At 44.8% G+C, this 24649-nt stretch overlaps 1 protein-coding gene and 1 long non-coding RNA gene across 7 annotated transcripts in view; one reads left to right on the top strand and one right to left on the bottom strand.

Annotated features, from left to right (window-relative positions):
- IL15RA (interleukin 15 receptor subunit alpha) overlaps positions 1-627 on the bottom strand; it is a 37034-nt gene extending 36407 nt beyond the window's left edge. For 3 of the 6 annotated variants that reach the window (XM_023230561.3, XM_023230559.3, XM_023230562.3), the window contains exon 1: positions 264-627. In XM_023230561.3, coding sequence (XP_023086329.1) covers positions 264-351 — 88 coding nt within the window. In that variant the 5' untranslated portion in view covers positions 352-627. The remainder of the gene's footprint in view (positions 1-263) is intronic. The other 3 variants (XM_023230563.3, XM_023230558.2, XM_023230560.3) reach the window with 3 other exon arrangements.
- Positions 316-24629, top strand: LOC116418927. The gene is made up of 3 exons (XR_004229139.1): positions 316-884; positions 17029-17180; positions 24293-24629. It is a non-coding gene; the product is annotated as an uncharacterized LOC116418927 (long non-coding RNA).
- Positions 24630-24649: the final 20 nt, after the last annotated feature.

Raw genomic sequence — 24649 nt, 5'->3', positions numbered from 1 at the left:
GGAGACCCCAGCCTGACCGCCCGCTCCCTTACGTGGGTGACCCGGGCGCAGCGGCGGCGCTCTTCTTGCGACCCCGGCTCCCGGCACGTGTCCCTCCTGCCGGGCGCCGCGCCCCCTCCCCGGCACTGGCCTGCGCGCACCGCGCTCCCGAGGGCACCGACGCCCCGCACGGCCGGGGGAGATGGGGAGCCCGGTTCCCTACAGCTCCACGCCCCGGCCCCCTCTCGGGTCCCGCCCGGGCGCCCCTGCTCCCAACTCCCTACCCCGCGTCGCTGGCGGCCGGAGCAGCAGCAGCAGCAGCAGCGCCGGGAGGCCGAGGGTCCGGCAGCCGCGCGCCCGCCGCGGGGCCATGGCCGCAACTCCACAGGGCCCTGCTGGACTGCCCCGGCGAACGCTGCCCAGGCCCGGGGGAGGTGGCGAGCGCGGCTCTGGGACCTGCGGCCCCGCCAGGCGCAGTCGCTTTCGCTTTTGCTTTGGCCCCCGAGGGTTCCGAGAGGTGCAGAGCGGTGACAGATCCGTGACTCAGCGTCCCCACCCCTGCTGGCGAAGGAGCCCTGCGGACCGCCGCGGCCCCGCATAGCCACCCCTGTCCCCGGGACGCACGGGCCGTGCTCGGTGGGGACCAAGGACTTTACCCACGCAAGCCCGAGAACCTCCCGGTCCTCCGCGCTCCTCGTGCTCCGGGACCTCCAGTGTGCACTGGGTCTGGTGTCCCCACCGCGGAGAGAGTGGGCAAAGTCATCAGACAGCAGACTCTCTCCAGAACCCTCTGCGGCTCGGATCCACTCGACCTTGCCCCGCGCGGGTCGCCTCCAGCTGCTCCGCCTTCGACTTTCCTGGTCTCTCTCCGGGGCCCTGCGCTCGGTTCCGAGCTGCCAGCCTGGGTGAGTGCCGGCGGTGGTGTCGCCGCGGTGCGGAGGCGCTGGCATCTGCCTGGTGCACTCAGGCCCGGGCGGAGCGCAGCCCCTGCCACCTGCTGGCTCCCGCGGCGCCCGGCGCCCGCTGGGGTCCCAGCTCTGCCACTTCGCCGAATTCCTACTGCAGCTTTGCTCCCCCAGAAAATGCCTCATATTAGAAGGACAGGGGGCCGAGTGGGGTGACGGGGGAGAGGAGCCACAGTGCTTCAACTCTGCGCCTCGCTTCCTTAGGTTCTTCCAGGCTACCATCCCCCTCTTTGGCAGGTGGGGTTTTTCTTTCTTGGGGTCTCAAGTGAAGCCTGAGAACTGGGTCTGTAAGCTCCCAAGTGCAGATTCTCAGGTCTGGGGGTCACATTGGACAGGACGAGACATCTCCAAGCCTCGGTCATTGTCTCTTAAAATCTCACGACGTGTTTATGAGGCTTTTGTGACATACTTGCAAATTCTCTTTGAAAACGAAATAATCTGTACAACAATCCCCCAAGACACAGGTTTACCTATATAACAAACCTGCACATATAACCCTAAACTTAAAATAAATAAAAGTTAAATAAAAGAATTTAGGACCGGGCGCAGTGACCACTCCCGTAATCCAACCACTTTCGGAGATCAAGGCAGGTGGATCGCCTGAGGTCAGGAGTTCGAGACTAGCCTGGCCAACATGGTGAAACCCTATTTCTACTAAAAATACAAAAATCAGCTGGGCGTGGTGGCGGGTGCCTGTAATCCCAGCTACTCCAGAGACTGACGCAGGAGAATTGCTTGAACCCGGGAGGCTGAGATTGCAGTGAGCTGAGATCGCGCCACTGCATTCCAGCCTGGGCAACAGAGTGAGACTCGGTCTCAAATGTAAAATAAAATAAAATAAAACAATCAAAAGAATTTAATGGCGTAAAAACGTAGGTTGTTATACATCCCCCTTCCCCCACCCCACGCACACAGTGGGAAAAGAGTAGATGAAAGCTTTTCCTACAGTCATGTTGAGCCTAATGACCTTTCTGTTAATGCCAGCTGGTATGTGCCTCGGTGGTCCCATAAGATTATAATTCCGTGTTTTTACTGTAACTTTTCTATGTTTAGAGACACAGATCCTCACCACTGTGTTACAGGTGCCTGCAGTATTCAGCAAGGCTTGGTGCTGCACAGCTTTGCAGTCTCAGAGCAACAGGCTAGGTCGTGTGGTGTGGCCTCAGTGCGTAGCAGGCTATGCCATGCAAATTGTGTAAGTCCTCTGTGATGTTGGCCAAATGAGGAAATCATCTGACAAGCTTCTCAGAAACTATCTCTATTAGTAAGTGAGGCATGACTGTACTTGCTCCTCTTTCCCTAAAAAGCTTAAAATTGGCATAAATGTAAAACATACTGAACAAAGGAATGCAGAGGATTGGAAATCCCACTTAGATCCAACCTGTAAATATAATCAGTAGTCAACATTTTGTGTGTTTCACGTTTGTGAAAGCTTCTTTTGTTATGGACATTTTCAAATATCAAAAGTAGAGCCCAGATGCGGTGGCTCACGCTTGTAACCCCAGCACTTTGGAAGACAGAGGCAGGAGGATCGCTTGAGCCCAAGAGTTGGAGACCAGCTCGGCCAGCACAGTGAGACCCCATCTCTATAAAAACTTTAAACAAAATTAGCCTGATGTGGTGGCACTTGCCTATAGTCCCAGCTGCTTGGGAGGCTGAGTCGGGAGGACTGTTTAAGCCCGGGAGTGAGGTTTGAGGCTGCAATGCGCTATGATGGTGCCACTGCATTCCAACCTGGGCAACAGAGCCAGACCCTGTCTCTTAAATAATAATAATAATAATAAAGTAGAAAGAATAATAAACCTACCATGTGGCAGTGACCACACAAGGTCCGTTCTTTTTTCTAAGCCGAATAGCCACCCTTATTCCAACTGGGGAAATCCCACATTATTCAATCTCCCTCAATACTTAAGAATATATCGCAAGATGATAAGATCAAATTTAAAAATTAACAATATTCCTTAATATTGTCAAATATATTCAGGCCTTATTGAATGCAGTCTGAGCATGCCATGTATAAAATAGAGCATTTTTTATTCTATGAACATTTATGAAGTAGAGATTTCTCCATTCTTATAGATTCTTTGTAAAAGTTTTTAATGGTTGCAGATTATCATAGTTTAACATCCCCTCTATTATTTTAATATTAAAAATAACATTGTCATAAATATCTTTCTACAAAATCTTGTGAATTTAACATTGTTTAGAATAGATTTCCTACAGTGGAACTATTGAGTCAACTGGTAGGGAATATTTTTAAAGGCTTTTTTTTCTTTTAAACAAATATTTCTATCTTGCTTTCCAAGTCTTGTATTAATATACCTTCTAACTAGCATCGTGTTAAAAAGTATCCATTTTACTGCATTCTGGCCAAAAGTACATTTTAAAATTTGAAAATAAAATTTTAAATTTGGTATGCTTAAAAGAACTTTATTTCATTACATATATATGTGTTGTTAAACAATGTAAATTTCAAACATACTTTGAAGTATAGCAATCAATAAATATAGTGGATATCCATGAGCCTATGGCCTCATCCTGTCAAATCTTAATATGTCGCTCAATGTTTGCTTCAGATATTTTTTGGAATAAAAAAAATTACAGATAAAGTTGAAGCCCCTTTGTATTCCTGCATCTTTCTCTTCCTCTGTCTTCTACCTTCTCGCAAGTAATGTTTCTTGAAATTGGTACTCATTATTCCCAGGCGTTCTTAGACCCCTTTTCCATGTGTATGTCCATGTGCAACAGACAGTATGGTTTACATGTTAAAAAATTCATATGAATAAGGCTGGGTGCAGTGGCTCACGTCTGTAATCCCAGCACTTTGGGAGGCTGAGGCGGGAGGATCACTTGAGGTCAGGAGTTCGAGACCAGCCTGGCCAACATGATGAAACCTCATCTCCACTAAAAATACAAAAATTAGCAGGATGTGGTGGTATGCACCTGTAATCCCAGCTACTTGGGAGGCTGAGGCACAAGAATTGCTTGAACCTGGGAGGTGGAGGTTGCAGTGAGCTGAGATTGCTCCACTTCACTCCAGCCTGGGCGATAGAAAGAGACTCAAAGTCATCTGAATAGTACCATACAGGTTGAGCGCTCCTGATCTCCAAATCCAAAATCCAAAATGGTCCAAAATCCAAAACTTTTTGAGCTCTGACATTACACCACAAGTGGAAAATTCCACACCTGATCTCGTGTGGGGTGGGTTGCAATCAAAACACAGGCACATAACACACTGTTTATTCAGCATCCCCAAAGGGAAAAAGACTCTCCCAGCCACCTTCAGCTGAGAGATATCTTTTCTGTGCACACCCAGATTCCCCCATGCAAGCACACACACAAAGGGTGGTAAAATGGCATGTGTGCTGGTTGAACACACCCATGACAGGTCCCCACAATCCCCCATATGGAGCCAAGGCCTGCCCCTGTGCACTTCTCATTGTGATATTTTTGCTTATTCTCTGCTCTCTGGTCTAATGATATTGTTAAAAATGTTGGCCGGGTGCAGTGGCTCACGTCTGTAATCCCAGCAGGTGGGTCACTTGAGCTCAGGAGTTCAAGACCAGCCTGGGCAACATGGCGAGACCCCTCTACTAAAAATATGAAAATTAGTCTGCTGTGGTGGCACGTGCCTGTGATCCCAGCTACTCAGGAGGCTGAGTCACAAGAATCGCTTGAACCCAGGAGGCCGAGGTTGCAGTGAACCGAGATCGCGCCACCGCACTCCAGCCTGGGTGAAAGAGCAAGACTCTGTCTCAAAAAAAAGAAAAAAAGAAAAAAGAAAATGTCACAAAGGTCTGCAGATACCCCTCGTGCCTCAGCCTCACGAGTAGCTGGGATTACAGGCACCCGTCATCATGCCCAGCTAATTTTTGTATTTTTGAGAGACAGGGTTTCACCATGTTGGCCTGGCTGGTCTTGAACTCCTGTCCTCAGGTGATCCACCCACCTCAGCCTCCCAAAGTGCTAGGATTACAGTGGTGAGCCCACGCTCCTGGTCTTTTTTTTTGTTTTAGACGGAGTTTCACTCTTATTGCCCAGACTGGAGTGCAATGGCACAGTCTCGACTCACTATAACCTTTGCCTCCCCAGTTCAAACAATTCTCCTGTCTCAGCCTCCCAAGTAGCTGGGATTACAGGTGACCACCACCACATCTGGCTAATTTTTGTATTTTTAGTAGAGATGGGGTTTCTCCATGTTGGCCAGGCTGGTCTCGATCTCCTGGTCTCAGGTGATCCACCCACCACGGCCTCCCAAAGTGCTGGGATTACAAGTGTGAGCCACTGCGCCTGGCCTCTTTTTTCTTTTTCTAAAATTTTTTTAGAGATGACGTCTCACTCCATTGCCCAGGCTGGAGTTCAGTGGTGTAATCCATAGCTCACTGCATCCTTGCACTCCTGGACTCAAGCAATCCTCCTGCTTCAGCCTTCCAAGTAGCTGGGCCTATAGGTGTGCACCCCACACCTGGCTGATATTTATTTATTTATTTATTTATTTCTAAAGATGAGGTCTCACTATGTTGCCAAGGCTGGTCTCACACTCCTGGCCTCAAGCCATCCTCCCACCTCAGCTTCCTGAGTAGCTGAGATTACATGTATCATCAGGGACATCTTTGCTGATTAGTCTCACAAACATTTTGTACCAGTGGCTTGTGTCACTGTAGGGAGGGTGGACTGGATGACGACTGCAAGATTTTGTTATTCTTTGACAACCGCTCTGCTCATCCTCCAGCTGAAACTCTCATTAAAAGTAATGTTTATGCCATGGGCTTTCTTCCAAACGTGACTTCATTACTTCAGCCATGTGACTAGGGTATCCTTAGGTCAATGGATATCAATGGAAAGTAAATATGGGAACACTGCAAGCTAGCAGCAGTGAACAGAGGGGTGAGTGTGGAAGTTTTCAAAAGGCATTTAGCATGAAAGATGCCAATGCAGTTTCTAATGCTTGGAACACAGAGACTAACGACATAGCCATGTGTGCATGGCACAACCTCTGGTCTGCGACTATGTTCAGTGATGACGATGAACAAGGTGATGACGTGGAAGCATTCCATACGTGAAGTGGGAGAAAAAATGGTGTCTGACCTCCCTACACAGGCAAAAAAATATACCTTCAGAGTGTGTCAGCATGCTGGAAGAAGTGGATATACAAGTTTTTAACATCCATACTGAGGCTCCAGTTGTTCGTTCATTGACCGATGATGAACAATGGCAAAACGGTTCTGAACCAAGGTGCTTGTGGTAACAGTGATGATGAAGATAATGCTGTTATCACTGCAGAACAAGCACCTACAGGCGCCATGATGAAAGTATGCCACGGGCTCATTGAAGGACTAGAACGTCTTGTGTTTGAGGCAGGATAAGCAAGATGAGGACACTGGACCAACTTGTCCCCTTGTGTGAAGCCCTGCAGAATCCTTTTGCAGAGTCTCCTTTTGCTTGCAACTCTCCTGCGTCAGCACCTAGCACTTTTGCAAGATAAGCCACCCTACAGGATACCAGCTGATGGCCAGATGGTTACAAGTTGATGCTGCCCGATTCAGCCCAGGAAAGAGAACAAAAGCCCCTTATTCATGATGTAGCTTCCCCAATCTCCAGCCAATCGGCACCAAAAGCCTAAGAAGCTATTAGCTACGAACTCCTGCCTTGAGGGTAGAGACTTCTCCAGGGTTCTGCGTGTGCAGCTAGGCTCTAGGCTTAAGGTTTAGCTTATAGTGACCTTTTCCTTTTTTTTTTCTTTGAGGCAGGGTCTTACTCTGTTGCCCTGGCTGGAGTGCAGTGGCATGATCCCAGCTCACTACAGCCTTGAGCTCCCAGGCTCAGGTGATCCTCCCACCTAAGTCTCCTGAGTAGCTGGTAGCTGGGATCAAAGGCACCTGCCACCACGCCCAGCTAATTTTTTGTGTGTATTTTTAGCAGAGATGGAGCTTCACCACGTTGGCCAGGCTAGTCTCAAACTCCTGACCTCAGGTGAACCGCCTGCCTTGGCCTCTCAAAGTGCTGGGATTACAGGCGTGAGCCACCGACCCCAGCCTACAGTAATCTTTTAATCAGAACACAGCATCATAGGTGGAGCTGGAAGCCCACTGTCATGGTTGCTGTTGTCCGTCAACTGATTCAGGGCTCTGATGACGCCACTGGGCTGCTTAGTGACCCTGAACACATTATGTTTTCACTGGTTTAATGCTATGTCATATTTTTTACTGTTAAGTACTCATGTGTGAATAAGTGTAAGAAAACAATTGCTTATAAAGGTAGCACATAAATTCAGAGTCAGGAATGCTGGTGATGGCAATCATCCGTAGATGTTCACGTGGGTGACTACAGTGGCGATAACTTTGCTTTCTGGGTCTTCAATAGACTCAAACTGTTTCATGCACAAATTATTAAAAATATTGTATGAAACTATGTGTAGTTTATAGGCTATGTGTATGGGGTACATATGAAACATAAATGAATTTTATCTTTAGACTTAGGTTCCATTCCCAAGATATCTCATTGTGTATATGTGAATATTCCAAAATGTGAAAAAATCTGAAATCTGAAATATTTCACATTCCAAGCATTTCAGATAAGGGAGACTCAACCTGCATGTCATGTCATTTCAAAACTTTCTTTTTCCCTTAGCATTAATTTCTCCATTGATACATGTAGTGGTAGGTCATTAATTTTAACTGTTAGATAGTGTTACACCCTGCTATACTCCTCTATTATCTGCGCTATTTTCTGCCATAACTCCTAAAAGCTTCAGGTAGTGTCCAGTGCTGGTCTAGACTTTCCCTCATTGCATAAATTGAATGTTTTAACAGGAAACTGGAAAAGACCAAGGCCAGTTATTGATTTAGAATGCCATTGTACACTCAAAGGCTCTTTTTTTTTTTTAACTTTTTAGAAATATTGTCTCCATAAATTATTTTCACTTAGATAATTAGTCCATTGCTGGGATACTCACTCTGTTCCACAGTCTCTGCCAGTTATTACAGCTCTGTAATGTTTTCAAGTCTTGCAGGAGATGGTCTGCCTCATAAGTTCCCACTCCTCGAGGTTTCTTTGCTATCTTTCTAAAGAATATTCTTATGTTTGTTCATCCAGATGAAATTTTGAATTTTTATTTCCGATAATCAGTTACTTCTTAAAAAAAGGATCCAACACTTGAATTATATTTAGATGGAAATTATGCTTAATTTCATCCATATTCCATAGGGACTGCTTTCCTGGGTTAAATTGATGTGACTTGATGGTATCTTAAAAAAACTTCTTGTTTGGAAATAAGTGGAGATTCTCATGTAGTTGTAATGATACCGAGAGGTCCTGTATACCCTTGACTCAGCTTTCTTCAATGGTAGTATGTTGAATAGCTAAAGTACAATATCACAACCAGGAAATTGACATGGATACAACACATAGACATTCGAATTTTGCCAGTGTTACATGCATGTGTGTGTGTGTGTGTAGTTCTAAGCAATTTTGTCACATTATAGGTGGTTGGGTTGTGGCCCCTCCACAGCCAAGAGGTAAGGCAGTCAGCACACCAGGCTCCCTTGTGCTGCCCTTTTATAGCCACAGCCATCTGTCTCTATCCCCTTTCCCTAAGCCCTGACAGCCACTGATGCTATCCATCTCTGCAACTTTGTCATTTCAAGAATGTTTGTTATATAAATGAAATCATCCAGTGTGTAGCCTTTCGAGGTCAGCTTTTGCAAACAGTGCAATTCTCTGTAGATCCATTCAAGCTGCTGCGTGGTCCTTTTTTTTTTTTTTTTTTTTTTTTGATGGAGTCTCACTCTGTCGCCCAGGCTAGAGTGCAGTGGCGTGATCTCGGCTCACTGCCAGCTCTGCCTTCTGGGTTCACATCATTCTTCTGCCTCAGCCTCCTGAGTAGCTGGGACTACAGGTACCCGCTACCACGTCCAGTTAATTTTTTGTATTTTTAGTAGAGACAGGGTTTTATCGTGTTAGCCAGGATGGTCTCGATCTCCTGACCTCGTGATCCGCCTGCCTCAGCCTCCCAAAGTGGTGGGATTACAGGCGTGAGCCACCGTGCCCAGCCAGCTTGGTCCTTTTTAGGAGCAGCATGGGAGTCTCTTTAGAACGTGTGACCCTCCCATCCAAACTTCAGCCATGCCTGGCCTTTTCTGTGTGTATTAATTTCCTAAGCCTGCCGCAACAAAATACCAAACACAGCGTGGCTTGAAACAACAGAAATTTGTTGTCTCATGGTTCCGAAGGCTGGAAGGCTGCAATCAAGGTGTCAGCAGGTGTCTGATGGTTCTAGGGGAGAGTCCTTCCTGGCCGCATCTAGGTTATGACATTTGCCAGCTGTCCTTGTCATTCCTTTGCCATTGCTCCTGCCACACGGCTGTGCTCTCCCTGTGTCTCTTCCCAGAATCCTGCCTCTGTGCATGTTGACATCCAAATTCTGTCTCCCTATAAGCACACCAGTCATACTGGATCAGGGCCCATCCCAGTGACCTCATTTTAACTTGATTGTCTTGGTAAAGACCCTATCGCCAGACCCGGTGTGGTGGCTCATGCCTGTAATCCCACCACTTTGGGAACCCGAGGGGGGTGGATCACGAGGTCAGGAGTTCAAGTTCAGCCTGGCCAGCCTGGTGAAATCCTGAATCTACTAAAAATACAAAAAATTAGCTGGGCATGGTGGCGCACACCTATAGTCCCAGTTACTTGGAAGCCTGAGGCAGGAGAATTGCTTGAACCCAGAGGTGGAGGCTGCAGTGAGCTGAGATCCGGCCACTGCACTCCAGCCTGTGCGACAGAGTGACACTCCGTCTCAAAAAAAAAAAAAAAAAAAAAAAGACCCTATCTCCAAATAAGGTCACATTCTGAGGGTTGGGGGTTAGGATTTCAAGATATATTTTTAGGTGGACACATTTCAACTCATAACAACACGATGTCATTATTTTTGAGAGCAAAGTCCAGTATCTGTTTTCTCAGACCAAAGGAAATGAGATGGCTTGGGAAGAGGGGGCTTCCTTGGCTGAGCATCCACCATTCAGGAGAGACTCAGGTGAAGGTCGTTCTGGGGCTTCTCACAGGGGATGCATGCAGGGTGGGGATCAGCTCAGCAGTTACCATTCAGAACAGAGCTGGAGGTGAGGCTGAGGCTCAGGCTCAGGAAAGAAAAGTCCCAGTGACAGGGTCTTTGGCCATAGACTGTGGGCAAGATGCAGACAGAGGACTCAGCTGGGGAGGGGAGCCAGGCAGAGGGGAGGATGGCAGACGGGGCCAGGCAGAGGGGAGGATGGTAGACAGAGACATCAGGAAGAAGAGAGCCCAGGTTAAGGGATTTTTTTTTTTTTTTTTTTTGCTTTAGAATCCTAAATTTTAAAATGGAGATACATTCATATGACATACAATTCACCATGTTATTTCATTTTATTTTTATTTTTTGAGACAGGGTCTTACTCTGTCACCCAGGCTGGAGTGCAGTGGAGTCATCACGGCTCACTATAGCATAGACCTCCTGGGCTCAATCAATCCTTCCACCTCAGCCTCCCAAGTAGATGGGACAACAGGTGTACACTACCATGCCCAGATGATTTTTGTACTTTCTGTAGAGACGGGGTTTCTCCATGTTGCCCAGGCTGGTCTCAAACTCCTGAACTCAAGAGATCCTCCTGCTTTGGCCTCCCAAAGTGCAGGGATTACAGGTGTGAGCCACTGCGCTGGACCCGGCCGAGGTGATGCATTTCTAATGGTCACCTAGTAATAGTGTACTTGGCTTTTGACTTAGGAACAAGGGCCAATTAGTCTGTAGAGGTCCCTGTAAGGGAATCCAATTGCTGCAGCCAACCTGGAGACCTCAAGGCAGTGAGACTGAAGTGGGGAAAATGAAAGAAAATGAGTCGACTGACAGAAGGGGTTTCCTTAAGAGTATAGGTACAGAAGAAGGAACTGCTTTTCAATATTCAAGTAGAAAAAACATCGTATTTCCTTATTTTTATAAATTATATCAGATGTGGCTCTGAGCTTCCACTTGACAAGATCAACAAAAATCGAACACTGTTTTTCCCTCCACTCCCTGCTGTGGCAAATACTTCTCTTCCCTTCTCTGGGGTTGTACCAACACCCAGGAAAAATAGAGGGAAGTGGCCTGGGCCTGGGTGGCCTTGGTCACTACTAAGACAGTCATTGCCCAGACCCACCTTGCCCTCTGTCCTCAGCAAACCCACCTTACTCGCCTCTAGTTAGTTAATCTCTAATTAACCTCTTCCCAAACACTTTTTGCATATCCACTTATCCTCACTGACAATCTAGCCAGATTATTTTAATTAGCCTTGTTCTTCCTCTTAAAAAAAAAAAAAATTGCCTATTTGGTCAGTCTCCCTGGCACCCTGCAGTCAGATAAACAAATGAACATCAAACACATGAACAGTCAGTGAACTGCATCCCTGGGGTGAGAAAACCCCAAATTCTAGAAGATAAAACTGGCCTGCTCTCAGGGAAAATCACCCTTCACTTTCTTTTTTCCTGTGATGAATCTTTGAAAGGAAAAATTCCCAAGAGACCAATCTATTTCTTGATGATTCACCCAATTGTATAAATTCGAAGCCTCCTAAGCCTCAGCCTCCAGAGTAACTGGGACTGCAGGCATGTGCCACCATGCCTGGCTCATTTTTGTATTGTTAGTAGAGACGGGGTTTCAACATGTTGGCCAGGCTGGCCTCGAACTCCTGACCTCAGGTGATCCACCTGCCTCAGCCTTCCAAATTGCTGAGATTACAGGCATAAGCCACTGCGCCCATCCTGTTGTTGAACTCAAAGCTGTTTTGCAATTGTACTTTTTAATTGGAAGCACATTCTCTCCAGTTTTTGTGTTTTATTGGCCATTAGTCTCTGTTTCTGGCACTGTGCACATGTAGAAGGCAACAATAAATAATGTCATGTGAATAAAACAGCGGCTTTGCACAATTTCAACCCTCTCTGAGTCTTCAAGAACATCTGAATTACACCCACCACTCACTGTCAGAAGCCCCTCTTTATTTTCTACCTTATTTCTTTTTTTGCTTTCTTATTTCTATAATACCTTGCACCTCTTATGCAGGAGCCCTGTGAATATCTGCTTTTGAGGATCACATGTTGTGAATGAGAATTATGAGATAGGTTTTCATAAGTCTTAAAAATAATAGTCTTGCTCTGTCATCCAGGCTGGAGTCCAGTGGCACGATGATAATTCACTGCAGACTTGACTTCCTGGGCTCAAGCAATCCTCCTGCCTCAGCCTCCCAAGTAGCCAGGACTACTGACGCATGCTCACTATGCCCAGCTAATTAAAACATTTTTTTCTGTAGAGATGAGGTCTCACTATGTTGCCCAGGCTGGTCTCAAACTTCTGGCCTCAAGGGCTTCTCCTCTCTTGGCCTCTCAAAGTGCTGGGATTACAGGTGCGAGCCACCGTGTGCAGCCTGGTTTTTATATTTATGTATGCTTTATGTCTGTATGTGTGCATCTATACCTATATATTTATTTATATATCTATCTCCAAATGGGTTCCTTTGGGCAAGTTATTAACTTCTCAGTGTCTTTCTTTCCTCATCTGTAAAATGGAAATAATAGAACCTACACCATAAGGTGTTTGAGAGGATTAAATGAGTCAACAAAAGCATTTTGAAGAGTGCTTCACATGTAATAAGCGCTCAATACATGTTAGATATGAAATATACAACAGATACTCTGTAATACGTTGTCCTTGGTAAACTATCTAAGGTGATTGTAGAGAAAGTTGTTAGCTAAAAATGTTAAGTACAATTTAGGGGCTGAAGAGTGTCTGGAGAAACATTTATCTGTGATACTAAGCTAGGGCCATCTGTCCAGGCAGAATGCCAGAGTCGGGAGAAGGCGGGTAGGGAGGTCCCATGAACAGATAGTGAGGATAAAAACCCCACCCTGAGTGGAAGTCCCAACAGCTGGGAGCAATGTTCCAGGTCTCTTGCTGTCCCTTCTTACAGCAAGACGATGCCCAACTAAGATAGTAAAACTATGAAGCGGATTGCCCCAAGAGGAAGTGGCTTAATGTCCCCTCCTGTTTGTAATTCCCCTACTGCCATCATCCTCCTAAGAGCACAGCGTGGCCTCTTGCCCACCAGTCTCTTCCCTCACCTCACCGAAGATTGGTTGCCCTTTCTCTTCCATCTCCAACCCCTCCTCTACCTTCCTTACCTCCCGGTAATAATCTGGGAGAAGGGAAATCTTTAAAGAGTTTTCTGCCTTCACCTTGGTTTTTTGGTTCATCTCTTAATGATCTCAGGATAAAATGAAAGGAGAGAGTGATAGAAAGTCAGGGTTTAAAAAAATGTAAACCCAAGATGTGTCTGGGAATCGCAAACTCAAATGCCTACAGGGTACAGGCCACAGAGTCGGGGGCACCAGACAGGAGGGAGTGGGCTGCCAGCTCTGGTAGGGTATAAGAGAGCAATGCATGTCTACTATCTCATGTTTTTCGTTAGGTTTTTTGTTTTGTTTTGAGACAGGGTCTTGCTCTGTCGCACAGGCTGGAGTACAGTGGTGTGATCACAGCTCTTTGCAGCCTCTACCTCCTGGGTTTACATGATCCTCCTGACTCAGACTTCCAAGTAGCTGGGACTACAGGAGCACGCCACCTCACCAGGCTAATTTTTGTGTTTTTGCAGAGACCAGATTTTGTCATGTTGCCCAGGCTGGTGCCGAACTCTTGGGCTCAAGCAATTCTCCCATCTTGGCCTCCCAAAGTGTTGGGATTACAGGGATGAGGCACTGTGCCAGCATATCTTCAGTTTTTGAAGAGACTATGAAATTATAGGTCCTTGTGTAAAATCTCCCAGTTTATAAATAGTGATTATAGTTTTAGAAAAAAGTACCAAAATCCTCCCAGGCACAGCAGCTCACACCTGCAATTCCAACACTTTGGGAAGCTGAGGTGGGTGGATCACTTGAGGTCAGGAGTTCAAGACCAGCCTGCCCAACAGCATGAAATCCCATCTCTACTAAAAATATAAAAATTAGCCCAGTGTGGCGATGCATGCCTGTAATCCCAGCTACTCAGGAGGCCGAGGGAGGAGAATTGCTTGAACCTGTGAGGTGGAGGTTGCAGTGAGCCAGGAGATCGCACCACTGCACTTCCAGCCTGGATGACAGTGAGACTCTGTCTCAAAAGAAAAAAAAAGAAAGAAAAGAAAAGAAAGAAAAAGAAAAAAATCAAAATCCCATGCAAGTCAAAGTCAAGCCATAGCCTTTGCGACATCGAATCCATAGCCATCTTCTCCTGGCCCAGGCAACTATTAGAAGTGTTTCTGTTCCCCTACCGTGTTAGAAAATCAAAAATATTTAATTTACTTGAAATGAATTTGGTTCATGAATTTCATTTTATTTTATTTTCCTGTTTATTTTTTATTTACTTTGAGGCAGAATCTCACTTTGTTACCCAGGCTGGAGTGCAGTGGTATAATCTCGGCTCACTACAGCCTCCGCCTCCTGGGTTCAAGTGATTTTCCTGCTTCAGCCTCCTGAGTAGCTGGGACTACAGAAGCACGCAAAAACGTCCCACTAATTTTTGTATTTTTAGTAGAGACAGGGTTTCACCATGTTGGCTAGGCTGGTCTCAAAGTCCTGACCTCAAGTGATCCATCTTCTTGGCCTCCCAAAGTGCTGGGATTACAGACGTGAACCACCATACCCAGCTCATTTTTTCAAATTGACAAATAATTATTTATTAATTATTTCAAGAGTCCTTGACCTAAAATGTTAAAAATAAAATGTCTACGAGGTATAACATTTTACAGATGTTATAATTTTTTTAATGTAAAAATTTATAGGCTTCTAAGTTGAAACATAAACTATTTATGAACCTAAAACTATTTTATTTATTTCTCTGGAGTTACAGTCATTTCTCTCTCTCTTTTTTCCCCAAATTATTCCTCTAGCTGTCATAAAGTAGTTTTAAAAAACCACCCAACACAGCTGCTTTAAATAAATAAAATAAACAGGCTTCAAAATGAAACTGCTTCCAAAATACATAACCAATACTAGATTTTATCTTTTTAATTTAGTTTAATTAAAAAAAAATTTAAGAGACAGGGTCTCGTTGTTTTGCTTAGGTTGGTCTCAAATTCCTGGTCTCAAGTGATCCTCCTATCTCAGCCTCCCAAAAAGTGTTGGGATTACAGGCATGAGCCACCACAGCTGGCTCCAAAAACAGATTTAGAATTTGGATCTTGGTAGACTGAGGTGGCTCAGCTAGGGAAGACTGTTAGACCTAAAAGAAGGTTCATCTATTTCAGAAACTCTCTCTACATGTTCTCCCAAAAGCAATAGGCAAATTTTGTTTACTGATGCAAAGTAAATATGAAAACAAGAGATGTGCTTTGCATCTTGTGACTTAATTTAAATGGCCTTGAAAGGAGAAAATGTGCCACTCTAAACCCTTCCTCCTTCCTGCTGGTTGGAATGCAGCCATAATGACTGGAGCCCCAGCAGTCATACTGGACCATGAGGATTCTTGAAAATGGAAGCCACAAGCCATCCATAGAGTAGGAACAAGATGGAAAGAGGGTGAGTCCAGGGACTCGCCAGAAGGACCAAACCAGCCTGGTCTGTCTGTCTTTGAATTTATTGAATGTGAAGGAGAACATCAATGTTGTTTGTCGTTACTTTTGGTTTTTTGGTTTTTCTCTAAAAACTTTTTCTTTTCTTTTCTTTTTAAGAGACAGTCTCCCTATGTTGCCCAGGCTGGTCTTGAACTCCTGGGCTTAAGGGATCCTCCCCACTTTGCACTCAGTGCAAGCTCCTCCTCCCAGGTTCATGCCATTCTCCTGCCTCAGCCTCCCGAGTAGCTGGGACCACAGGCGCTCTCCACCACGCCTGGCTAATTTTTTTGTATTTTTAGTACAGACAGGGTTTCACCATGTTAGCCAAGATGATCTCGATCTCCTGACCTCGTGATCCGCCCGCCTCAGCCTCCCAAAGTGCTGGGATTACAGGTGTGAGCCACTGCGCCCGGCCTAGTGTCATTGTTGAAAATAATTTTGGAAGGGCCTGATACGTCTCTGTCATTACTGTAGTGATGCCCCTGGTGATTTCCTCTCCAAGAATTCAATGAAGTTTCACTCAAGTTCACTCACATTCAACCATTCTTCCTGTGCCAGATATTGACTGTTGGTATTAAGTCCCATAGTAGTCCTTCCATATACTCTCTGTTACTGCTCAGTCTAGAAGCCTGAAAACTACATTGGGGAAAACTACCAGGTGATTTTGCTCAATAACACAAAATTGTAAGTAGGAAGAATCTACAAGCCATTTTGCTCCTGGCAGCAAATTTAGAAGGATCGTAGAGTTCTAGGCTCCTCAACATCGGTAGGAACACCACTTCCCTGGTATTAGAGGTGGCTGTAACAGCAGCCATAGCAGCAAGTATGTGCTCATAGGCTCTGGGTAATAATACCTTTTGTAACTCAAACTCTAGGGGCAGTAGGGACTTTCTTTAGACACTGATCTGTAGGTAATCCCACCTTTTGCTCTGCTAAAAATTCCAAAACTTTTGTAATCAATTGCCTGTATTAAATCCCCTTCTGTTTGAAATACATAGAAAGGTGTTTGTTTGTTTTTTAAACAGAGTGTTGCTCTGCCCAGGCTGAAGCATAGTGGCGTGATCTTGGCTCACTGCAACCTCTGCCTCCCGGGTTCAAGCGATTCTTCTGCCTTAGTCTCCCAAGTATCCAGGACTATAGGCATGTACCACCGTGACCAGATGATTTTTGTATTTTTAATAGAGATGGGGTTTCACCACGTTGGCCACGCTGCTCTCGAACTCCTGACCTCAGGTGATCTGCCTGCCTTTGCCTCCCAAAGTGCAGGGATTACAGGCATGAGCTACTGCACTTAGCCCATAGAAAGGTTTTTATCCTCTTGGCTGGATACTGATAGAAACACTCTCAGTGCATGTTTACTAGAACAGACTTATTTATGTGCTGCGCTAGTTCTAGCCATTTCCAGAAATATTCAAGACCTGGCTTTGGGCCTGGATCACCAATACAGATTGCTTGTGGCCTCACAGTGTGTTGTAACTTGTGATGTCTTTTTCCATCAGCACACCTCATTGGGATCATCTTCACATATTAGAGAAGTTCCATACACGTTGAGCCTCGCAAAGGAAGGGGTCTGGGTATCAGATTCCCTCTTCCCAGGAAGTACCTTTGGAAATTTACTTACTGCCTACTGAGAAGCTCTGCAAGCTGAAAGGTGAGTTCTGGAAGGGTGGTCTTTCCATTGATTAAAGGTCTTGTTACACCCTTTCCTCAGGGGCAGAGTGGTTTCACTGCTGCACGTTTGCATAACGAAGGGGCCAGTACTCACAATGGGAATAAGAAGCTGTGTTTTACGGTAACCAGCAATATCCATCCTGACAGAGAGGAGACTGGGACCTAGGATTAAATAAATGTAAATTCCACCTTCTCAGACACACTGCTAAATAAGGGGAAAAATAAATTTTGAGTTCAAAGACTTATTTCTTTCCACTGTTCACCAACCATTGTAATCTAGAGACTTGTATTCTAGAAGGGCAGCTTGCTAAACAGATTTCCACAAGCAGAAGCTAAAGGTAATAAACGCAGATTTCAGTTTGCTGTAAAGAGAACAATTTTGCACTAAAGTCGGGGCTGAAGAGTATCTTTGTCTCTTTAGTAATCAGATGAAAACAGTTCAGTAATTAGTGACAGACTTTGAACTTAGACAAGTTAATTAAGAACTGTGGGCCGATATCCCTGTTTTATAAGAATTATACTTAGAAAATAATGAATGTGCTTTTCTTTTTTGTCTTCCTGAGATCTCAGTCTTTTTTGCTGGCCTGGGGCACCTACCTGTTTTGTGGGGAGTGATGAGTTTAGGATTGTTATAGAGAAACGCAAGGAAAGGATTAAACTCTTAAAGATCATTGATTCGAAAACATATGTTAACCGTCACATTTAGCATTTCTAAATCAGGTGTGTCTTATAGCATACAGTGTGTTGCAGTTTTAGTGGTGATGCTCTTTTCCCCTTTATTTCTTAGGAGTAAATAAAATCATGGTGAATCTTATAATTTATAGCATCGTAGATTTAATGAAATACTTCTGATAGTCAACTAGCATTGACATTTTAAATTAAGATCCGCTTACATGAGTTTTGACAAACGCAAACACCCTTTCCTCTATCAAGTCATAGGATAGTTCCTTTTCCTCAGAAAGATCCCTGGCGTCCCTTTCCAGTCAATTCCTACACTATCCTCTGTCCCTGTCAAACATGGTTCTGATTTCTTTTGCCACAGACGAGTTTGCCTACTCTAAAGTCATAGAAATAGAGTCGTATGGTACAAGATCTCTCATCTGGACTCTTTACTCAGCATTTTGTTTTGCACTTCTGCCTGTTGTGTGCATTCATCACTTGTCCCTTTGGTTGTGGAATAGTCTTCCATTAGATTAATATATAATTTGGGCCAGGTGCGGTGGCTCACGCCTGTAATCCCAGCACTTTGGGAGGCCAAAGCAGTTGGATCACTTGAGGTAAGGAGTTCGAGACCAGTCCTGTCAACATGGTGAAATCCCGTCTTTACTGAAAAAAAAAAATACAAAAATTAACTGGGCATGGTGGCACATGCCTGTAGTCCCAGCTACTCAGGAGGCTGAGGCAGAATAATTGCTTGAACCCGGGAGGTGGAGATTGCAGTGGGCTGACATTGTGTCACTGCACTCCAGCCTGGGCAACAGAGTGAAATAGTGTCTTTAAAAAAAAAAAAAGATGAATATATAATTTGTTGATGGACATTTGGGTTGTCTCCTGTTTTTGGCAATAATAAATAAAGCTGTGATGAACACTTTTGTACAAATATTTGTGTGTGTGTACACACATATATATATATATATATATACGTTTTAATTTAGCTGAAACTTTTCTAGGAGAAGCATGGCCGGGCCATCTAGTAGGGGCATATTTAAAATAGGATTTTGAAGCAACAATCAATAATCCTCTCAGCCAGGTTGCTTTCTCCAGAGAGAATGGTCGCTAATGTCCCTCTAGCATATCAAGTGTCAGGTTTGATGGCTAGCCCTTAGAATTCTCTCTTTTTTTTTTTTGACAGAGTCTCTGTTGCCCAGGCTGGAATGCAGTGGTGCAATCTCAGTTCACTGCAACCTCTGCCTCCCGGGTTCCAGCGATTCTCCTGCCTCAGCCACCCGAGTAGCTGGGATGACAGGCATGAACCATGACACCAGCTAAGTTTTCTATTTTTATTAGAGATAGGGTTTTGCCATGTTGGCCAGGCTGGTCTCGAACTCCTGATCTCAAATGATCTTCCCAGCTTGGCCTCCCAAAATGCTGGGATTACAGGCATGAGCCACTGTGCCCGGCTGGTTTATTAATTTTAAATGACTAACCGTCCTTATGAGAAGTCCAAACCTCAGCATCATGCAATATAATCATGTAACACACCTGCACATGCACCCCCAACTCTAAAATAGAAATTAAAAAATAAAATGATTAACCCTGAGACATTTCTGGGCAGGGAAACTATTGGAGAAGAGGAAAGAAAAGCCTGTGAGACCCAAAGTTGTGGTTCGTGGAGCAAAGATGCCCTTTGATTCTTCTGGGTAGAGTGGGCAGATGGTCCTTGCAGGACCTGGGGGGAGACGCATATTTGAGAGTCCTGACACGTCATTTCCCCTTCCAAACCCCTGATCTGCCAGGGGCTCTTGATTGAACCTTATCCACTCTGTGTCTTTCCCTTTGTCTACTTCAGTAATTTGTCAGGTGAATCATTAATTCAGTCAGAGTCTGGTTCAAAAACCTCTGTAGGATTTCATTCTCCTCTTCCTTAGAGAGCTACTGTTAGGGGTCCGCACCCAGGGAGCCCTCTGGGGAGGGGACCTGGCGCGGTTACGATGGGCCACATATGGGAGGCGGGCAGGTCTCCCTCAATTTCTGTCCCTGGTGTCTGCAGGTGCTGAGGATTCCCAGTGGGTGGCACCTGTAGATCCCGGGTGCCCATTCAGTTCCTGGCAGGGATACCTGCCTGCAGCTCTGGCCCCAGCTGCCTGCGGGTCTGCAGGGGATCGGTGGGGAGCCCAGGCCCCTCCCTTGTTAATTCCCTGGGAGGTGTGCCTGCTCAGGCTCTCAGCTCGTCATCCCTCACAGGTTGGACACGCGGGGACATTTGGATCTCGTTCAGGCCACATTTGCCTGAGGGAAACTCAGAGGGTTGTCAAGCTTTCTCCCGCTTTTCCTCCTTCCCATGGGCAGGACTTGTACTCCTGGCTGCTGCTTCCAAAATGCAGCCTGACTGTCCTAGTTTTGGGGGTATCACAATTTAATGGATTCTGCATATTAAAACCTACGCTTCCTCCACAAATTGCGAAGCAGCGGGGCACAGACTTCACCATCCCTCTTTTCCTTTTCTCTTCCGTCACAGTGACAGCAGAGAGCGGCGTGGGTGGGAAGGAAACCAGTTCTCCTGCCTGTCTCCTGCTCCTCCACCTTTTCGGCTTTGCACCTGGTGGAGTGTTCTTGGCAGAGTGTTCCAGCAGAGCAGCACCTGGTGACTTTGTTCTCACAAGTCTGCCTGGAGGTGTTGCATGGGAACAGAGCACACAGTCTGGAGCCTTCGTGTGGGAACTCTGCCACACTGTAACACTTTACACATCATTTTGTCCCAACAGCAATGGAGCCTCTTGTTTCTAGGTTTTCCTTAAGGGGTGGTGCTAAATATTTGTATAATGAACACCTAAACAGCCTAGAGTTCAGAGGCCCTAACAGATGGTGTTACATCCTATCGTGAGGCACGTGGACGGTTTCCGACCACCTGCGTTCATCTCTAGAATTCGGATTGATCTGAGCACCTCTGGGAAACCTATGGGGCAGGACCCGTGACTCTAGTCGCAGTTTTAGAGGAGTGAGGCTGGGGGAGAAGAATAGGAAGGAACGCAGAAGACGTCCTGGCACCTGTCTCAGAGATTCTTCCGTGGGTCTGTGTCAAAACCTTGTGGAAAGCAAAGCTGGGGGCAGAAGCTGGGGATGCAGGATTCACAAAGGATTCTGTGAGACTCTAGGATACAGTTAACTTGTCTTAGTGCCCAGGTGATAAAATACGACATATAATGGGAAGGAGGAGCATGTTCCCCTCCCATAGGTGGAGCCCAGGAAGGCTGCTGGCAGGATGCCGAGGACTCCTAAAAATATCTGAAGGAGACCGTGTGTGTGTGTCTGTGTGTGTGTCTGTGTGTGTGTGTGTCATCACCAAGAGCGCAGTCTCACCTGAACCTGCAGGCTCTGAAGGAGAGAGAGAGAGAGAGAGAGAGAGAGAGAGAGAGAGAGTGTGTGTGTGTGTGTGTGTGTGTGTGTGTGTATTTACAGGTTATTATCAAGAATATGGCCTCACCTGGGTCTGCAGGCTCTGAAGGAGATCATGTGTGTGCATGTACAGGTTATTGCCAAGAGCACAGTTTCATCTGGACCTGCAGGCTGGTGAGGCCAGGAGAGATTCACTCAGGGGCCAGTCCAAAAAACAGAACCTGGCTAGGAATTTCAAACAGGTAATTTTTTGAGAAAGAGTTTTATTGGGGGTTTAGTGAACGTTAAAAAAACTGCACATATTCAAAGTACACAATTTGGTAAGTTTTGGCATAAGTACACGCCCATAAAACCACAATCAAGATAATGCTCCTTTGTCTTCTTCCCCCGACAGTCTTTGATCTGCTTTCTGTCACTATAGGGCAGTTGGGATTTTCTAGAAATTTATATAAACGGAGTCAAGCAGTATATATATATATTATATATATATTATAAATATAAAATATATATTATATATTTTATTTATATATTATATATTTTTATATAATATATAATATATAATATATATATTATATATTATATTTTTTATATATTATATATTACATATTTTTTATATATATTATATATATATAGTGGCAAAAAGCACATAATATAAAATTCACCATCTTAACCATTTTCAGGTGTACAATTCTGCAGCATTAAGTACCATCACCTTGTTGTGCAACCATCACCAGTATCCTTCTCCAGAACTTTTTAGTCTTGCAAAACTGAAACTCTGTTCCCATTAAACAGTAACTCCGGCCAGGTGAAGTGGCTCATGCCAGTAATCCCAGCATTTTGGGAGGCCAAGATGGGTGGATGACCTGAGCTCAGAAGTTTGAGACCAACCTGGGCAACACGGTGAAACCCCATCTCTACGAAAATACAAATAGCCAGGCGTGGTGGTGTGGGCCTGTAGTCCCAGCTACTTGGGAATCTGAGGCAGGAGAATCGCTTGAAGCCAGGAGGCGGAGGTTGCAGTGAGCCAAGATCACACCTCTACACTCCAATCTGGGCAAGAGAGTGAGACTCTGTCTCCAAAGAAAAAAAGAAACAAAACAAAACCGTAACTCCTCCTTCCTCTTCCCCCAGCCCCTGGCAGTGACCATTCTACTTCCTGTCTTGGTGAATTTGCCTACTCTAAGGAGCTCAGATAAATGCAATCAAACAGTGTTTGTCCTTTCGTGTCTGGCTTATTTCACTGAGCCTAGTGTCCTCGAGGTTCATCCGTGCTGTAGCCCGTGTTAACATTTCCTTCCTTTTCAAGACTGAATAATATTCCATCATGTGTATGTACCACACTTCGTTTATTCTTTCATCTGTTGATGAACACCTGGGTTGCTGCCACCTTTGGACCATTGGGAATAATATTGCTATAAACTTTTTGAGACTCTGTTTCCAGTACTTTTGGGTATATACCCAGAAGTGGAATTGCTGGCTCATATTGTAATTTTATTTTATTTTATTTTTTTAGCATCTAACATACTGTTTTCCACAGCAGCTGCTCCGTTTTACAATCCCACCAGCAGTGCACCAGAGTTCCAATTGCTTCATATCCTTGTCAACACTTGTTATTCTCTGTTTTCTTTTTGATAGCAGCCACCCTAAAGGGTGTGAGGTGGAGGCTTAAAAAAAATATATCCCGGTAAACAGCCTGTGGTGATAAATGTTCCTTATGCATTTTAAAAGAATGTTTGTTTAGTCTTTGTTTGGTAATGGTTCTATACATTTCAATTAAGTCAAATGCTTGACAATGTTGTTTAAGTCCTCCATATTTTACTGGTTTTTCTGTCTACTTGTTCTACCTGTTTCCGAGAGTGACAGAAGCGTGTTGAAATCTCCCACTGTGGTCACAGATTTGACTATTTACTTTTGCAGTTCAATTAGTTTTCGCTTGATATATTTTGAAGCTCTAGTATTAAGTACATAGCAATCCAAACAATCGTAGTATTAGGGTTGCTCTGGCCTCCTGATGAATTGATCCTTTTACCATTATGAAATGACTTTCTTTGTCCTTGGTTATATTCGTTACTCTCAAATTTGTTAATCTGATATTAGTAGCACCACTCCAGCTTTCTTGTGCTAAGTGTTTCTAATCTTTTTGCTTTTAATTTTTTATTTCTTATGTATGGATATAGTTTATTCTCGCTTTTAAAATCCACTCTTACAATCTTTGTCTTTTGATTGGGATGTGTAGACAATTTACATTTAAAGTGGTTATTGCCGGGCATGGTGGCTCATGCCTGTAATCCCATCACTTTGGGAGGCTGAGGCGGGCAGATTACTTGAGGTTGGGAGTTCAAGACCAGCCTGACCAACATGGTGAAACCTTGTCTTTACTAAACATACAAAAATTAGCTGAGCGTGGTGGTGCATGCCTGTAATCCCAGCTATATGGGAGGCTGAGGCAGGAGAATTGCATGAACCCAGGAGGCGGAGGCTGCAGTGAGCTGAGAGCCCACCACTGCACTCCAACCTGGGTGATAGAGCGAGGCTCTGTCTCAAAAAAAAAAAAAAAAAAAGAGGATTATTGATATGGTTCGGTTTCAATCCATCATCTTGCTTAAAACGAACAAACAAAAAAAACCCCTTCATCCGGTCTGTTCTTTGTTACCCTTTCTCTCCTGTCTGCCTTCTATTGAAGTGAATTTTAAATCTTTCCGTTTTACTGCCTTTTGTTGGTTGATTACTATAACTTTTCATTGTGTTGTTTTAGTGGTTGCCTCAGGGTTTTTAGTATACATCTAACTTATCACTGTCTACCTTCAACAGATATCATCACAGTCACACATAGTACAAGGACTTGAAAATAGTATACTTCCATTTCTCCCTTTTATCTATTGCTTTCTTAAATGTTATTGATATTTATGTTATGTACTCTCCCTACATTTGTAAATCTTTTTGTTAAAGTATTTTTAAAGGTATTGAAATAAGAAAAGTTTTCATCATTTTACCCATGTAGTTACCGTTTCTTGTGCTCTTTCTTCCTTTCCATAGATCTGTATTTCCAGCTTGTACTATTCTTCTTCTTCTGCCTGAAGACTTCCGTATCAGTTCCCTAGGGTTGCCGTCACAAAGTACCACAAACTGAGTGGCTTAAAGCAGCAGAAATGCATTCTCTCACAGTTCTAGAAGCCGGAAGTCTGAAATTAAGGCATCAGCAGGACTGTGCTCTCTCTGAAGGCTCCCGCAGAAGACCCTTTCTTGCCTCTTCCTAACCTGATTATTGCTGACAGTCCTTGGTGTTCCTCAGCTCGTGGTATCAAACTTCAGTCTCTCCAGCTGGGTGCAGTGGCTCATGTCTGTAATCCCAGCACTTTGGGAGGCCGAGGCAAGTGGATAACTTGAGACCAG

This window comes from Piliocolobus tephrosceles, chromosome 9, assembly GCF_002776525.5.
Source record: "Piliocolobus tephrosceles isolate RC106 chromosome 9, ASM277652v3, whole genome shotgun sequence".
Classification (NCBI taxonomy): Eukaryota; Metazoa; Chordata; class Mammalia; order Primates; family Cercopithecidae; genus Piliocolobus; species Piliocolobus tephrosceles.
The sequence above is the reverse complement of the archived record's forward strand: the minus strand, read 5'-3'. Positions and strand labels throughout refer to the sequence as shown.